The sequence below is a fragment of the Esox lucius genome, chromosome 2 (assembly GCF_011004845.1).
Source record: "Esox lucius isolate fEsoLuc1 chromosome 2, fEsoLuc1.pri, whole genome shotgun sequence".
Lineage (NCBI taxonomy): Eukaryota > Metazoa > Chordata > Actinopteri > Esociformes > Esocidae > Esox > Esox lucius.
Genome location: NC_047570.1, coordinates 36,135,670 through 36,154,131, shown reverse-complemented (window position 1 = coordinate 36,154,131; position 18,462 = coordinate 36,135,670). Strand labels below are relative to the sequence as shown.

The following is an 18,462-nucleotide window of genomic DNA, read 5'->3' as shown; positions in this document are numbered from 1 at the left end:
GGGTTTAACATCTGTGTGATCTGGGTATGCGAGCAAGCAGGCAGTACACTCTGTAACAGACACAGCCAAGGGGATCTATGACCAATCTCTTGCATGGTCCTTTGCTATAGAACTAGCTTGGAAATTGAAATATGACCTGTATTTACTGGACATATGAGCAATATAGTCTTCCTCACAATGTTTATTTTCATAATGAATGTTAACGGAAGCTTTTCTGTATTGGAATAGTTTTTGCATACCCCAAAAACATAATGAAGAGTTAGGGTTAGGGGGTTAGGGGGATATGGTTAGGGGGTTCAGTGTTGGGGGATAGGGTTAGTGTTAGGGGTAAGGGTTAGAGGGTAAGAGTTAGAGGGTAAGGGTTAGGGGGTAAGGGGGATAGGGTCAGAGGGTAAGAGTTAGGGGGATAGGGTTAGAGGGTAAGTGGGATAGGGTTAGGGGGTAAGGGTTAGAGGGTAAGGGTTAGAGGGTAAGGGTTAGGGGGTAAGGGGGATAGGGTAAGGTTTAGGGGGATTGGGTTAGGGGGTAAGGGTTAGATGGTAAGGGTTAGAGGGATAGGGTTAGAGGGATAGGGTTAGAGGGTAAGGGCTAGATGGTAAGGGTTAGAGGGATAGGGTTAGGTTATATCAGTCAGATATAAATGTGTGAGAAGGGGAAGTGATTGGCCAGTCCATCTTTCTCTCTGATTGCCCTGTTCACTCCAGTGATGTCATCCTCCTGAGCATTTTCATTGGCAAACCACAATTGTTGTCGATCCCTGTCGGCCTCTCCTCTCTCCGCTGAGTGATCCTGCCATCATATGTCATTACTGGAGCTGAGTCATTCACTGGTGTTTACAGAGGATATGCCAGCGTCGGTTGAGTCAACGATCGGGCAACTTTGTCCAACGCACCCTTTGCCACTTGTGTGACTCTTTGGGCAATACTCTACCTTGTCTCAGGGTGGTTGGTGGTCTGTTGGTTTCCATTCTGCAGGTTGGTGCTGGGCTTGGTTAAGTGGGTGGAGCAATTTCCGGCCCAATTGGCCCTGTATGGGTGTGTTTTTGGACGGGGACAGCCTGCAGTACTTAACCTAGGGACCAGTGTCAAGCCTGTCTGGTGTAGCTTATCGTGTCTGGTGTAGTTTATCGTGTCTGGTGTAGTTTGTTGTGTCTAGTGTAGTTTATCGTGTCTGGTGTAGTTTATCGTGTTTGGTGTAGTTTATCGTGTCTGGTGCAGTTTATCGTGTCTGGTGTAGTTTATCGTGTCTGGTGTAGCTTATCGTGTCTGGTGTAGCTTATCGTGTCTGATATCCAGTTGGACCTTAGTTATGTTGCCGTTCACAGATTGCTTTATATTAAAATCAAGTTAATTTAATGGGGGTTTGAGTAATTAACTGCCTACTCTTAATATATTGCTTCATATGGCGTCATATTGTTTTGACATGGTTACAGAGGTGTGAGTCATACTCCTGGATGCGTAGTAGACTGTCTCATTACTGGCCATATCATTTGTTCAGTGTCTCTCAAGCACATTTTCCCATAGTTTCCCAATCACCTATTAGTCGGGAGTAAAAATCAAGTTAAGGGGATTTATTTTTAGTCCTGGACTAGACTTAATCTGTGTACGGGAAACCACCTTGGACTTCACTGGTCTTACTGGTGGAACAGAGTGACAGACCAACAATAACTTCATTAGTAAAATCTCCACCTTGTTCACAGAAAAGTTGATAGTTAAAGCGGAAGAGTCAAATGATCATTAAACTGAAGGGGGGAAGGGTCACTTCAAAAACCCCACCTAAAACACAGCGTTCAGTAGTATGAGGTCGTCCTCCTGAGAAATATTTGATTATTCCATTACATCTATGGAGGGGGGGGTTTGTTCACATGTTGCAATCCTCTGGCATGTGAACTCCTGGTTTATCGCACCCCCCCTCAGTGACCCCTCCCTCTGAGATAGGGACGCTGTCATGATTGTGACACACCCTGGAGCTGGGAGTGTTGGGGTGGAGGTTGGGGGGTTGGTGGGGAGGGAGAGAATGCTTGACTTACTGGATCGTCACAACAGTACACATGCTTCGGTTGCTCTTTTACACAGTTACGCAGAACTTTCAGTGACCCGACCCAAGTCTTGTCTAAACTGTGAGGCTAAATCCTTTGTGTGCAGTCTTTGTGTATTCAGAGACATTTTCTATCCACAGCTCATGCTGCTGAGTTAAAGAGATAGGTAATGATCAACCAGCGGATTATAGTAATGGACTCCACTGATAACATTCCATTGATAAAACGATTGTTCAGTGCATTTCTTTCTTTTCTCTGCTAATTAAAATTAAACAGTATGTCTACTTACATGTGATGTAAATTCTAAATAAAATGAAATAAAGCTATTCTAATCAATGTTATTGTATTTTTGCCGGACCACGTCAGCTGGGTCAGCCAAGAAGAGCGAATGTCTTTGACTGACCTACCAACCATTGTTAAACAGCGTAATGGTTAGAGACGCAGCCTGTCACACAGGAGACTGACTGGGTATTGAATATGCCAGGGACAAAACAGTAGGGCTAGTTGAGGGGAATCAAAAACATCACTGGCTACAAGCTTTAGAAGCTACATGTAGTAAGCCAAAAGTAAAACGGCTCATGTTCATTTTGCGATGGACAAACTCCAACCAACATGTTTAACATCCTAAATCGCTTGTAGTGTTGCACTGTGTCTTGAAGAAACTGAACTTTGCAATATAAAAAAGTCTTGAAATTCTGCTTTCTCACCCAGGAAGAGCAGGTTAGAGTGATGGCAACAAAACATTGCTGATTAAACCTTGTGAAGAAACACATTACCTAGGCTTACATGAACAACTAACAACAACATTATATTATGTTGATTGGCAAACAAGTAGCTTACATATTTTTCCCACCACTGATATTCTTAGTTTTGTATACAGATAATTTGTTTCTGTTCCCCTTCTGTCTATTTTTAAGTTCAGCTGTTTTAATAGAACAAGTGAATATAGTTACCGGAAAAATCAAAAATAACAAAAATATAAAATAACTAGTTGACGGTCATTGTTTTCATTATAGGTAGGGTATAGCTATTTGCTAGCCATCTACAGTAATCGGTTTATAATTGAATGCGTTAAATGTTCATTTTGTATACGCAAATGGCATTCCATACACTAGGTCTTTGAGCAGGACAGTTAACCCTGAATGCTCCCAGGTCGTTGCTGCATATGTGTTCTTAGCACACTGACCCCATCAAATAACGGGAAAAAATAACCCACAGGATACAATTTTCGCAACACACCTAGAGATGATCAACACCAAAAAGCAAATGCTGTTTATTGAGTATAGACTAGCAATCATCAATCAATCAATCAATCAATCAAATGTATTTATAAAGCCCTTTTTACAACAGCAGAGGGGTGACCAGTCCTCTTCTGGCTGTGCTGGGTGAGAAATTAAGAGTCCAATTAAAATTTCTCTGGGCTAAATCCAGAGTCTATTTGATTCTAGACTAGGTCAAAAGTATGACCATGTGGACAAGGAAAGGGACAGCATCATCACTCCTATTCCCTCCAAACTCATCACCAAGGTCCGAGCACTGGGTGTGGACACTAACCTGTACAACTGGATACTGGACTTTCTAAAGAGCAGGTTATGAGGCAACAACTCCCTCCTGACCCTTAACACTGGGGCCTCCCAGGGGTGTGTCCTCAGTCCTGTGTTTTAATACCTGACTGTTAATGCTGGGGCCTCCCAGGGGTGTGTACTCAGTCCTGTGTTTTAATACCTGACTGTTAATGCTGGGGCCTCCCAGGGGTGTGTCCTCAGTCCTGTTTTACTCCCTTACTCTTAACACTGGGGTCCCCCAGGGGTGTGTCTTCAGACCTCTGCTTTGTAGGCCTGAAGAGTCATGTCAAGTGAAACTGGCATTGTGGTCCCGGGACAACAACTTTTCCCTGAACATCAGCACAACAAATGAAGGAAGCAGATATTGGTAACGTCCCAATAAGCTGTCATGTGTAGCAGTTTTTCAAGTGTGGCTGCGGTCATTCCGCAATGCTTGGTTTGGCTCTTAATAGCAAGCGGTGCCTTGGTCTCCATTGTTCATTTCGCAGTTCCTTCAGTAGGGCTGGGGCATGGAGTCCCACCACGGCGTGCTCAGAAACCACATCCGTCTGACCGGAAATACATTGACCTACGCTCCGTGGCTCATGCTAGCAGACCCCTTGTTGCTATTCATTATCATCATCTTCCGCATATCCGGAGGCCGGGTCGCGGGGGCAGCAGTCTAAGCAGAGATGCCCAGACTTCCCTCTCCCTAGACACTTCCTCTAGCTCTTCCGGGGGGACACCGAGGCATTCCAAGGCCAACCAGGAGACATAGTCCCTCCAGCATGTCCTAGGATTTCCCCGGGATCTCCTCCCGGTGGGACGGGCCCGGTACACCTTCCCAGGAAGGTGTTCCGGAGGCATCCGAAACAGATGCCCAAGCCACCTATTCATTAGTGTTCTGTTATTATTTACTGCAGCACAGTGCAGATGTGCCAACTCTCTCACTCAGCACCAGTGTTAATACTGAGACACTGGATGGTTAACATTATGCAGTTCCAACCGGCTAGCTGCCCACCCAACAAGTTTGAAAATGGGCATTTTAGCTGTACGTTTGAGTTGCCGAACATAAATATCTACTGGAAGTTGGAAATTAGTAGTTATCTAGTAAAGTAGATATTTGTTTCTGCAGAAACAGATAACATATCACCCTAGCTAATGATACGAGCCAGCTTTTGTTGTTCTGTGTAGAAATAATTTTAAATGCAGTATGAGACCTCTAACAAATCAAAGTTTAAAGTAAATATCTATCCAGTTCTTTAATGAAGTATATATTTATGTTCATTGGGATTTCAGTGGTGCATGATATTGGCAAGTCTTGGTGAGTGTTGGGTTTAAGAAATCCTACATTCATTTCCTGGCTGTAATTACATTGGAGGTCTGTTCCCAGGCATGTGAACCCGTAATTACAAGTTAAAAGTTTCCAACATGAAAAGTAGGATTCTTCCTACAAGAACCCCCACCAATTTAGATTTTTTGTATCCACCCCACCTCCTAGGTAGACCAACCCCTTTGGAAAAACTTTTAGAGTCCAAGAATTAAGAGTCACAGCATCAATGGAGGCTATCCTGTGTGAGACCACAGCTTCTGCAACTGCAATCTCTTCTTCGATGCTCTTCAGCGTCCTCTACTGGATAAACAATAATGCATAATGTGTGGAAATGACAATTTAAAAATGACATATTTACAGTAAAATAAAAGTTTTTTGAGCTTTTGGGGTGAATCCCCCATTGTTGCCCAAACAAAAGCACTGTAAAGATGTTAGTGAAGTTTTAGGCCTCAAGCCGAAAGTTGAAACATATTTGACTTGAGTCCATTTGAGTCCTTGTGCATTAAAACCTAATGCTTGTGTAAAATGTCTAAGCAAGAACAAAACAAGAAATCATTTAGTGGTCCTAAATATGTATTCAGTATTGCATATTTAAAAAAAAAAAAAAAACTTTTAATAGATGGAGATAGTATAAAACAAGACAATTATATTTATCAATAAACTATATACTACTGTATGTAAACTATATATCGAATACAAAAACGACAGGAAATGTATGATTGCTAGCTTTTCTCAAAGCTGTCATTTTTATTCTGGGATAACCACAGATTACACACATCGAAAACTGATGTGTCCATTGTTCTTTCAATAAAGATAATAATATTAAAGGTACAGTTTGTTTTCTAAGTACATTATAACAATATTCATCATATTAGAATGAAAAGTATTTAAAAGACAACATTACATTTCTTATTTTGCTTTACAGTTCGTATTTACAAAATACTTATATTTTGTATTTATTAATCAGACAGAGAAACAAAGTAGCTGTTGTGAAGAACAACTGAAGAGAAAGAGTTTAAAAGAGCTGGATAAAAAGGTACATGTCCGAATGTCATCATCTTAAAGATCAGTAGCAAATATGTGACATCAAAACATGAAAAAATTACATGATGCTGTAGCTGGTTAAGTTAAAATCCTTGTTTTTTATTTAACAAAGTTTATTTTTTTACGTTCCTTTCTTTGTTCTATTTTCTACATCAAACATGTGAGGAAATGGTCTTATTTTTAAAAGAACAAAGACACAAATGTAATCCATCTTAGAAAAACATTAAAATAGATTGTCTATTCTTTTATCGTACGGCCCTGGCTAGCAACAAAGTAATTAAGATAAAATAATCAGCCAGAATGAACTCAGATTGAACTGCTCTGATTTCATAGCAGTATATTGAAGAGGATGGTTGTGGTTTCAGTCAATAAGGTGTACACACTCTGCCCTATCAATAGTAGTACAGATTTTACAGAACCATTTTCCAATCTCATGTACAATATGTGTAGAGCAAAACTCTATTACAGGTATTGCGTGATTCATAAACTTAATATCCAACATTATATCTGAAGACTGTACGTCCTTACTCTCCCGATTATTTTGACCAATGAGATTCCTCTTGCGGTTATGTTTTGATGAATCCATAGAGTGGACTTCCTGTATTACTGCCAAGTCATTTTGGTCGATAAAAACCCGCCATGTTGGTCCGATCTGATGGGTTGGACTCAGCCAGTCCACTGCTTCAGCTCCAACCAATGGCTTTCACAATCACTTCTTTACACAGGTTTAAAGAAGAAATTACATTATTACAAATACTGCTTTTTAAGCCCGACTCAATTAACCAAACAAACACATTTTATTCTGAGGCTAGAATCTCAGGTGCTGCAACTCTATTCTGTTATCTGTATAAAAACCGCTGCAGTTTTTTTCCCCCTAACAAACTTAAATGTACATAGAAAAGAAATATAGCTGTCCCAATGCTGATTCACTGATACAGGCACCAGCTGGGAAAATATGTCATCTTACTATGATCATTATTCATCATAATCACTTAGTCTTAACATCAACAACCCATCAGTACTCAGTGGAACCAAGGGAACCAAAAACCTGGCGCAATCTAGAACCATCTAGAACTGAAGGGCCTGTTCAAAGAAGGAACCTAGCACCACACATCTGAACAACAAGAATCCTGCATTCTACTTATCTACTCAACTAAAATCTATAAGAGCGAGATTAAAAACAGATATTGTACAATTACATATTTGCACTGAATAGGCATCTATAGCAGTATTTTCCTCTCGCCTGGCCTGTACAGTCAGAATATATAGATGTAATTACATATGGTGAATTTAAAAAAGGGATGGAAAAAAATTACAGTTGCAAAATTCCGGTAACTTTTCCCAAATGGCTAGGTTTCATAGAAATTTTGGATGGAAAAAACTGTATTAAGGATTTCTTCCAACCTGAATTTCCAAAGAACGTAAAAGCTTTGGACAGTTACGGCAGTTTTGCATCCTTACACAAGATACATCTATAAATTCATAGCTCTTAGCATCAAACCAGTCGTACATGTACAATAAAAAGAAACACACTGATCTCAGAATAAAGAGGAAAATACAACTAAAATGAACTGAAATGTGACGAATTAGAATTTGCATTGTCATGCAATATTTCAAACTATTCACAAAGAAGAAATACTAATACAACATTTACATCATTATTGCTTGACATTCGATTATGGCTAAAGTTACTTTCATGACTTTTTGAGAAATGCAGTTTCACTACTGTGCTTTGGAGATAGAGGCTACTTTCGCGTGTAAGGATGTGGTGAGGTGGACTGAGTGTGAGGAGTAGAACATGAGGAACGACAAAACTGCCTTCCCAGCTGACAACACAGATGTCCTTAACTATAAAAGCCTTGTCTAGCGTCACTACTGGATGTTATCAGCATAGTGTTAACTAACACAAACACATACAGACACACAAAGGTCTACACACGGTACATTAACACTCACCAAACCAATAGATACACCAAAGCAACACAAAACAAGCTATTTGCTGAACAAAACAAAATCTGCAGAGCATTTGCTTTTTTTCTATTATTATTATTTCGTTTTTTTTTTTTTTTTTTACTATTCTCTCTGCTACTGTGTGTTTCTAGTCTCCCTGAGTGTTCACCAGAATATCATCATCAATATGAATCAAGTGGGTTCGATAGTGCAAGCATTGCTTCAGTTCTCTGACACTTTTGCTTGGTGGGGGGGGGGGGATATTATTGTTCATTTAAAATCCTTCCCCTTGTCTGATTACTTTACAGCCTATACTATTCTATAGTCACGATGAATAAAAACAGAACAGAGTAAAAGATTCTTACGGGTTCAACAGAGAGTTCAACTGGAGGTTTCTGCCAAGTGCTATATAGTGATGGGTTCAGCTGACATTCGCTACCGAAACAATGACAACAAAAACGGTCTTCAAGAGAAGAAAGCTCAAGAGAAAAAAGCACAGAGATGAAAAAGTCTGAATCTTTCCTGAGGAACAGTAGCAAAGAACTTATAGATCGTGTACTTTATTATTGCAGAACGAATTAAGATTGGTGTGCAAAAAAAGCTGACAATACATAATACACACAGAGGACTTGACACACACACACACACGACTTGATACACACACACACACGACTTGATACGCACACACACACACGACTCGTCTTGGTGTTGAAGAGAGCATGTGAAAGTGTTTAACAACTGCACATTAAAAAAGGACTACACAACCATAATGCAGTGGCAGCAACAACACAAAACAACCACTAACTCTGGTCAACACTACTCTCCTTCTTAGCAAAAAGTAAGTGCTCTCTGTTTCTTTCATGGCTTATATATTTAAATGCTATTTGCTACCAGACAAGGCTTTGATAATCTTCCCAAATGATCTCTCCACATCGACTGAAATGACCTCAGTTGGGCGCGGAGCGGCTGTGCACATCGCTAGGGGTCAACATCTTCTTCGTAAACATCTTCAACACATGAACACACGCTTGAGAGGCCAAGACATTAGGGAGAAAATAAAATAATGGACACAGCTAGGCTGGAGACAGGAGAAGAGCGGTACACTTTTCAGCCACTAGGTGGCAATACTGGACAGCCACTCGACGGACCTGCTAAGGCGTTGGATAAAACGACCAGTATCTCTTTGACGTTTCCCCAGTCGGAGGGACTACAAGGTCCGCTTTTGTCAGGTGACTTCGACGGATCTCAGGTGCCATCCTAACGCCCGGTGTCTCGGCTCATTGTAGCCACCGACTGAAGAGTCACCCGGCTTCTTCCGAGTTACATATGAGATTTAACATCCCAGCTTCCTCACAGCTCGGCCCGTCAGAGGGAAGCACGCAGGACATCGGTCTACTTAGTGGTGGGATATCTCGCTTGTTCAAAATCATGTGTTTTGACTGTCATACCTTCCTGATACAAAATAAGATGTAAGTTAGTCAAAAATAACTGACCAGCTTAATTGGAGGTCTCATCTTCTGGTCGACCACAGACATACAGTTGGGGAAGGAGGACAGCCGTTTGGCTACATCACAATTTTAATGGATGTCAATGATCTAAGCTGGCCCAGATGTCTAACTGGGGAAAAACACAGAGTTGAGCGGACCAAAGCTGTCCATCTCAGTAAATATTGACCATCTTTGGTACAGTGGCTCTGGTGGAATAGTTGGTGGGGCCAAGGTGAGCGGCATGGTGGGTTGGCCAATCAAATCGATGGATGATCTCAGAGACGGAGATCATCGCAGCTGCATCGTATGAGAACAGGGACATGGGATGTGTTAGATAGAAGACAGTAATCGTGGAAATGCACAACTGGGCTAATTTATCGTGTCATAATTCCAGTGTCGTATGCTGTGACGCACCAGTTCTCCAGAGGACAACATGCAAAACTTTAACTAGAAAGTCCACAATTCATTACCTAAAAACTCAGAGAAGGGTCTTAGTAAAAGTGTCTCGTCAACCGGAGCAAACGGGAGAACTAGATATATAATAGTAGTTATGACAACAATAATAGGTTCTTTAAAATAGATTCTAAAAATATCGATTCATTTCTCAAATATAGTATGTATGTACTCATTATCAGCATAGCAATATACCCTGTAGGACCACGGAAAGAGATGACATTGAAACCTGGCACACTATTCCCTCAAAAGTAGTGCACTTCTTTTGACTGTAGCCCCACACAGGCCCTGTTGAAATATTGTGCACAATGTAGGGAGTAGCGTGCCATTTAGGACGCATCCTGGTCATTATTTTGGTGGTGACTTCCTCTCCTCCTCAGGCTCTGAAGGTTAAGTAGCAGACGGTTCGGGCGAAAGGGACGTATATTGGCGTGTTGGCAGCAATCTACACGACTCGCTCGTGACACGGATGTCCACGGTTAGGCGTTGTCGACAGACCCGCGTCCTGCTCGGCGCTGAACATTTCCTCATCCCCGTCGCCACGACCAAAAATCCGGACCCAGCTCATTATCCAGAACAGAGGAAAAGAAAGACGAACAGAACGAAGAAATGAGGGTGTGAAGGTGCTCCTTTTATGGTTCAGCCTAGTCGTCGGTTTATCTATCCAGGTATGTGCAGGGAGGGACCGGGGCAGTGTCAAAGGTCAACGCTGCATCCGTGAACGAGGCTACAGGACCAATGAGCATGACTCAGTACATGGTGGGTGTGCTGGGCGGGCCGTCTATGTCATAGATCCCTGTTCCAAGTCCGAGCCAAACAGCTCCTTGTACAGCGGTGGGAAGTGGGCTCGGACAATGTCTGGGTATGTTGCTTTGAAGGCAGTCAGCTTCTCCGTGTGCCGGCTGACTAACGCTCTGAGGGTCGACACTTTGCATATCAACTGTAGAGAGACGGGGGAGACGGGGGAGGGGGGGGGGGGGGGGGGAGGATATTAGGATTCGGGACTGCTATGTTGCGTCCAGGCTGTCAGCCATGACTTGCACATTTCCTGTACACCAGAGAATATGGTCTGCAATCCTGCTGTGAAATTCTGATGACTGAAATAATCCTAGATTAGTAGAGTACAACAGAAGAACTGGCCTGTACACAGCATGATCATGGTCCTCAGGAAAGGTACCAGGTCACAAAACACACTGGAAACAGACACTAACTGCTCATAAGACATTCATGACATGCACCCGTGTACAGGACTAAACATTTCCTGGAATGCTGTGCATAAATGTGTGTAAGAACTTTAAGAAAAGGGTTAGGTAAGGGTCAAGGTTAGGTTAGGTAAGGGTTAAGGTTAGATAAGGGTTAGGGGTTAACCAATCACATCCCTTTCTTCCAACACCTAAAGAAAATATTTTCTTGTACACAAAATAAAATGTGTTTGCCTGAATATACTACACCACTCCCAAAACTCTATCTACCTGCCAACATCTATAGAGATACATTTACAAACCCAATTTCAAATAAGTTGGGACACTGTACAAACTGTGAGTAAAAAAGGAATGGAATAATTTACAAATCTCATAAACTTTAATAATATATATATTTAATTCACAATAGAATATAGATTACATATCGAATGTTGAAAGTGAGACATTTTGTAATTTAATGCCAAATAGTGGCTCATTTTGGATTTCATGAGAGCTACACGTTCCAAAAAAGTTGGGACAGGTAGCAATAAGAGGCCGGAAAAGTTAAATGTTCAGATAAGGAACAGCTGGAGGACCAATTTGCAACTTATTATGTCAATTGGCAACATGATTGGGTATAAAAAGAGCCTCTCAGAGTGGCAGTGTCTCTCAGAAGTCAAGATGGGCAGAGGATCACCAATTCCCCCAATGCTGCGGCGAAAAATAGTGGAGCAATATCAGAAAGGAGTTTCTCAGAGAAAAATTGCAAAGAGTTGGAAGTTATCATCATCTACAGTGCATAATATCATCCAAAGATTCAGAGTATCTGGAACAATCTCTGTGCGTAAGGGTCAAGGCTGGAAAACCATACTGGATGCCCGTGGACGGGCCCTCCGACAGTACTGCATCACATACAGGAATGATACTGTAATGGGAATCACAACATGGGCTCAGGAATACTTCCAGAAAACATTGTCGGTGAACACAATCCACCGTGCCATTTGCCGTTGCCAGCTAAAACTCTATAGGTCAAAAAAGAAGCCGTATCTAAACAGGATCCAGAAGCGCAGGCGTTTTCTCTGGGCCAAGGATCATTTAAAATGGACTGTGGCAAAGTGGAAAAGTGTTCTGTGGTCAGACGAATCAAAATTTGAAGTTCCTTTTGGAAAACTGGGACGCCATGTCATCCGGACTAAAGAGGACAAGGACAATCCAAGTTGTTATCAGCGCTCAGTTCAGAAGCCTGCATCTCTGATGGTATGGGGTTGCATGAGTGCGTGTGGCGTGGGCAGCCTACATATCTGGAAAGGCACCATCAATGCTGACAGTTATATCCAAGTTCTAGAACAACATATGCTCCCATCCAGACGTCGTCTTTTTCAGGGAAGACCTTGTATTTTCCAACATGACAATGCCAGACCACATACTGCATCAATTACAATGTCATGACTACATAGAAGAAGGATCCGGGTACTGAAATGGCCAGCCTGCAGTCCAGATCTTTCATCCATAGAAAACATTTGGCGCATCATAAAGAGGAAGGTGCGACAAAGAAGACCTAAGACAGTTGAGCAACTAGAAGCCTGTATTAGACAAGAATGGGACAACATTCCTATTCATAAACTTGAGCAACTTGTCTCCTCAGTCCCCAGACGTTTGCAGTCTGTTATAAAAAGAAGAGGGGATGCCACACAGTGGTAAACATGGCCTTGTCCCAACTTATTTTTCCCTTCAAGTGATACATTTTCTCAGTTTAAACATTTGATATGTCATCTATGTTGTATTCTGAATAAAATATTGAAATTTGAAACTTCCACATCATTGCATTCTGTTTTTATTCACAATTGTACAGTGTCCCAACTTTTTTGGAATCGGGTTTGTACAATCTAGATGGCTAAATGTGCACATCAACATTTTGATTTCTAAATTACTGCAAAATAGCTGTAAACTACTAAATAGAGTAAATGACTAACATTTTATTTCATGATACTCTAACGATTCATATCTCATCACCTCACATCCTCACATCTTAGATTATTGTACCTGCATTCATGACAGTTGATTTGGTTAATTCTGTCCCCAGTCTCTATATGTCTTCTACCAGCAGAAACTTCACACCAAGTAACATTCTGGGTATTTTACAAACGTTCCTATAAAGATCAGGGGGGACCGTTTCAGTATACCTTCGTGAGAACCACATCCTCTCTGCCGTTCTTCTGGAGGACATGTTGGAGGGCCAGCTGGATCTTCTGCTGGAGCTTCTCCACCTTTAATTTCTCCTGAAGCCATGTCCGATCTACACACGCACACGCAGGAGACATGACAGGGACGGCGGTTAGCGATGCGTCTGTAGGCATGTGCTTCCACCTGGAACATTCAACGTGACAGCCTTAAAGGTGTTTACAGTGACTTAATGAGAGGTGCCATGATGCCTACCTGCAGACATCAGAACGTACGCGGAGAACAGGGCTATCTCTTCCTCGGAGAGGTGCATGGCACACATCCCCTTCCCAAACTCAAAGACGGAGCTGATCAAGTCATCGCAACCTGTCAGATCAGACAGACGGAGGTGGAGGGAGGAGGGAGGGAGAGAGGGAGGGAGGGAGGGAGAGAGGGAGAGAGGGAGGGAGACAACAGAAGCTGGAGGTAAAAATATGACAGCGATGACATGAAACGGAGCCGCCAGAGAACAAGGCCGGGATCTGAACCGATGTACATTAGAGGATCCTGCATTCACAGCATACAGCAGGAGTCTGGGTTGAGCCGCCTGGCTAATCACATCCCATCAGATCTTGGTGGGCGAGCCGAGCGGTCGAAAGGAGTCACGAATGAAGAGCCTTTCACAGAGTGTCTCAGTGTAGGAGTGATGATCAAGGACGGCATGTGCGTTTTTTTTTTTTTTACTTTTGCATCGTAATGAACAAGGTCACGTGGATTCTCATATCAAATCAGTGCTGAGGTACCCACAGAACCCAGGGACACAAACCTCCAACGTCACCAGACTCAAGGTCCTATTTAAATTTTTATCGTTCCATGAACAGTTGAACATTTTCTCTTTGTTGTACCTTTTAATCTCTAACAATGTCTTCCATTTTCTTAAAGAAATACAGTAAAAACTGTGAATATTCTGCACCACACTGATTTAATGTTGTAATACAGTAAGTGACACTTGACTGACCTAATGCTTTGAAGACGTCCGGGCCAGCGTACTTCCCATCGAAGTAGACAGTGCTGTTCTGAGAGTCAAAGGCTCGACACATCCTGATGAAGACCACCTCCAGAGAACCTGCACAGAGGGCCACAACATGTTCCATGTCAAGCATACAGTCCATCCCAGGATCTTAATCATTCAGGACAACTGAGCATTATCGTTGTTTTATTATCTTAACTAGACAATAACAGAAATTACAGTCAAGTCCCTTTCTTCATTCTAAACGCCTAGATTTAAGTCGCGTTAAGTCATGTAACTTATCCAGAGGGTCTTTCATATTTTCCCCCACACAAAATCACCCTGTCCGTCCGTGGGATTCGAACCCATAACCCTGATGATGTAAGTGCCATGTAGATCTTCATTCATATACTACCTGGTTATGATCATGTTTTAGCTGCTTCTGCCACTAGCTACCCAGAAGGAGACAGGGTTAAGCAGCAACCCAGAGAACAGGGCTGGTGACTGAGTCGGCTGCCCCGTTATCAAACACGGTAACACCACAGAGGAAGGCCACTGAACCGGGTTGAGTCCATAGAAATACAATCTATAGAATAGACGCCTGGCTCAACTGGTGGACCACTGTACATTTCTAGGGAGTTTTCCCGTTCAAATTGTTAGGGTTACAGGTTCCAAGTTCTTTCTACGTGCCCTGTCTGTGGTTTTATTCCAGTTAGCTTCGTTGAAAGAGCGCACCTGCTTTGAGCAGCACTATCTGGTCGTTCTGGCAGAGCTCCATGAAGCCGTCGATGCGTTTGGCAAACTCCACCACGTACTGTATAGCCTCGGTTATCTTGATGGCACAAAGCTGCCACATCACCTCCTCAGGCTGACGACAGAAACAGCAAATTGCAGACAAACAACATCAACAAACAGGTTAGAAGGATACCACAACAGAGGGAGATAAAGAGAGGAAGACTAGAAGGGAGAGAATCATTTAAATAGTAGAGATATAAAAGAAACGAGTGAGCGAAAGGAGACAGACAGAGATCCCATTGTTACTGGCTCTGGTAGGTCTCCATCTTTTCCTCTAGAGTCCCATGTAGCAAACTGGTGTCAGGGTTACTGGTGTCAATGTTACTATGTAAGGTGTACTATGTAAAGTGTACTATAACAGGTGTACTATGTAAAGTGTACTATAACAGGTGTATTATGGAAGGTGCACGTGTGACTTGTAGGTGTCTGTATTGTACAATAGTGGGCTAGGTAGGGTATAGGCCAAACTGTATGGACATATTATTACCTTGCTCTGGTAGGTCTCTATTTCGTCCTGAAGGAAGGCCTGCCAGGTCATGCTCTGTAGCTCCTCCCTCAGGTACTGACAGGTCTCCTGGTGGGACTTGGAGATGTTCTGACCCAGGTGCTCTGAGGGACACAGCAGCAGGACATCATGAAGAACCGGACCGTCGCCACTGGTCAAATCTAACATCAAGAGCTAGCCTTGTTTTGCACACTAACTGAGCCAATCCAAACCGAACTGATTGGGTGTTTTAGTTTCGCACTGTTTATTCCAGCAGCACACTTGGGCTTGGCTTCTCTTGGCTTGGCCCAGTCAGGTGAAAATGGTTAATCAAGGTTTTCAGCGTTCATACCCACAAACCATAAGATTGTCTGAATACAGGGATATTCTAAGGCCTACTGCTCAAATATGGTTTAAATACTTATTATGGTGGTAGTGGATTTTCCCTTCCCCTATTCTGACATGATTCAGTAATATTTTATTATTCTGACATTCAGTATTTTGCTATTGTGAAATTATTCAGACAGCATTCCACACTTCTGACATGATTCAGACAGTGATTCAGAGTTCTTTGCTCTTCTGTTAAAGCTCCAGTTCAGTGGAAACACACTTCTCCTGTCTTTTATTATATGTATCATATGTGCTGTACAGAAAGTGCAAATGTGTGAAACATTTGCATATACAGTAAAAACAGAATGTGCAATTATTTTTGAATATTCCTCTACCGATTATTGCTTTGAAAGGGGAAATAAATCTCTAAAATTTGCAGAACAACTGCAGAACCCATAGAACACAGGTTGGGAACCAATGATTTACACGGGACCTTCAAATCAGCTGCTTTTGCATCATTTAGACAGTATTTCACTATTGTGTAAACTAACCTTAGAGAAACAAAACTTGATTTATGATTTAATTTAATGTATTTTGCAATGTGGCGGACAAACAGTATGTCCTGAATAGTATTCACACGGAGCAGTGCACTCATTTCGATTGAAAACAAAAGCCATTATTGGCTGTAGGAGAGAGAAAATGAGGGGGGTATCGTAATAATAAATGCTTTTGTTGAAAGAAGAAACTATCTTCCTGGGCACTCTGGGGAGAGTAAGGAACTGATTTCCCTGAGCACACACCCCTCTGGTTCCCAACCGCAGCTAATTAACACAATACTAATTACCAGGCCACAGTTCTAATGAGCTCTGAAGATGAGTTTCCAACCTCCTGCTATTTTAAACCACCTTTGGTGTCCTATTGCCCCATGGTTCTGCTCTCTCTGTCTTTCTACCTTCTGTCTGTTCTTTCTCTCCCTCTTTCGTCTGTGTTTCTCCTTTCTCCTTTCTCCCTCCTGTCTGCTCATCTGGTTTAACTTCTGTCTGACTGATGTTTAGCCATCCCCTACCCGTCTCTTTCTCCATTCTTCCATCCCATAATGTACCTCAACGCGTAACTTCCTCTGTCTGTAATTCTCCATTCCTCCCCGTACCTCACCTCACCCCGTCTCCCCCCCACCAGCCTCTCTCTCTCTCTCTCTCACTCTATCCTTCCTACCTTCCCCTATCCAGGACCCAACCCAGCCACGGATGAGGCAGGAGACGTCTCTCCCTTTCCCTCTCTTCCTCTCTCCACCCTCTCCCCCTGTCCCCCCTGTCCCCCTTCCCTCCTCATCCCTCCCCCTTTCCCCTCCGTCCCTCCCTCCCCTACTTCCCACTCACCTAGCTCAGCCATTGAGACTGTGGGAGACGTCTCTCCGTTGGCGAAGGAACAGTATGGGAAGAAACCCTGGTTGGAACCATAATCACACAGAGGCTCTGGTTTTATACCGTTGATATCGAGACCAGACTGGTCAGGGGACGGCTGAATGTCCAGGTAGAACCCCCCCAGGCCCCCTCCTCCCGAGTCGGAGCCCCCCTTGGAGGCCGCGGAGCTTCCGTCTGGGCTGTGATTCTCCATGTAGCCCCCTAGGTCTTCGTGGAGGTCCGTGAGGCCGCTGGAGGTGAGGCCGTAGGGGGGAGAGAGGGGCTCGGCCTCCCCCGGGGTCTGGTGGGGGTGGTGGTCTCTCTGCTGCTGCTGGGCCTGCTGAAGGCGGTGCTTCTGGACTTCGGCGTACAGGCTGTCTCTCTGCTTCTTGGACATGCGGCCAAACTTCACGGCTGTGTGTGTGTGGGGGGGGGCAGAGCAATGTCGTCATAGCAACACAGTTGGCCATGCACCAGGGCAGGTATGTTTTTTGTGTGTGAGCAGACACACGGGGATATTATGCATTTCATTAATTTAGCAAATGCTGAATCCACTGACATTTTTTTCCACGGCAAGAGTAATTTACAATACAGGCATTCATTGGACATTCTTGTGACCCATATTGATGGCGATACTATGGTCGCATATGACAGTTGATAGTGAGTGAGACAACCGAAACGCTCACCAAACCAATGTTTTTGTGAGTGTGGGAGTCTAAACTGCTAGGATGGATATAATTAAAGGTGATTGGACTTGAATGTGCAATATGACATGTGATCAATATGAAGGTGACGATGTCCAGTATCCTCTTGCCTGGCTTCTGAACCGTAAGCCAATGAAATGTGTGTGTGTGTGTGTGGGTTTGACCATGTGTGTGTGCGGTGGGGTTTGTGCTCGTGTGGGTTTGTGCGCGTGTGTGTACGGCAGGTTTATCATACCGTCTCGCGACATCCCCACAGCCAGGCATTTCTGTAGTCTACAGTGCTGGCAGCGGTTTCTGCTGGTCCTGTCAATGAGACAGTTCTTCTGACGAGGGCAGGAGTACGCGGCATTACTCTGCTGGCTCCTCCTGAAGAAACCCTGGAGGAGGTGGGGGGGCGGGGGGGGGGCGCGAGAGTTCAGCTGGGAATGAGGTTGGGGTCGGCAGGAGTTCTCTAGTTCAGAGCGCAGCTCCTCACCCTTCATGCATACACTGTCAAAAGAGATGGCTGTGACCCCCACGCTGATTAAAATGAGATAATTGTCTGGTT

The 18,462-nt window shown here is 43.3% G+C and overlaps 1 protein-coding gene across 3 annotated transcripts in view; it reads right to left on the bottom strand.

Annotated features, from left to right (window-relative positions):
* Window positions 1–5,631: 5,631 nt before the first annotated feature.
* The window catches only part of LOC105021099 (nuclear receptor ROR-alpha A), a 180,827-nt gene continuing 167,996 nt past the window's right edge, over window positions 5,632–18,462 (bottom strand). For 2 of the 3 annotated variants that reach the window (XM_010888571.3, XM_010888573.5), the window contains 8 exons: window positions 18,151–18,292; window positions 17,188–17,625; window positions 15,482–15,603; window positions 14,935–15,067; window positions 14,209–14,316; window positions 13,467–13,577; window positions 13,214–13,326; window positions 5,632–10,789 (listed from right to left, as the gene is read on the bottom strand). In XM_010888571.3, coding sequence (XP_010886873.2) covers window positions 10,631–10,789; window positions 13,214–13,326; window positions 13,467–13,577; window positions 14,209–14,316; window positions 14,935–15,067; window positions 15,482–15,603; window positions 17,188–17,625; window positions 18,151–18,292 — 1,326 coding nt within the window. In that variant the 3' untranslated portion in view covers window positions 5,632–10,630. The remainder of the gene's footprint in view (window positions 10,790–13,213; window positions 13,327–13,466; window positions 13,578–14,208; window positions 14,317–14,934; window positions 15,068–15,481; window positions 15,604–17,187; window positions 17,626–18,150; window positions 18,293–18,462) is intronic. The other variant, XM_010888572.4, reaches the window with a different exon arrangement.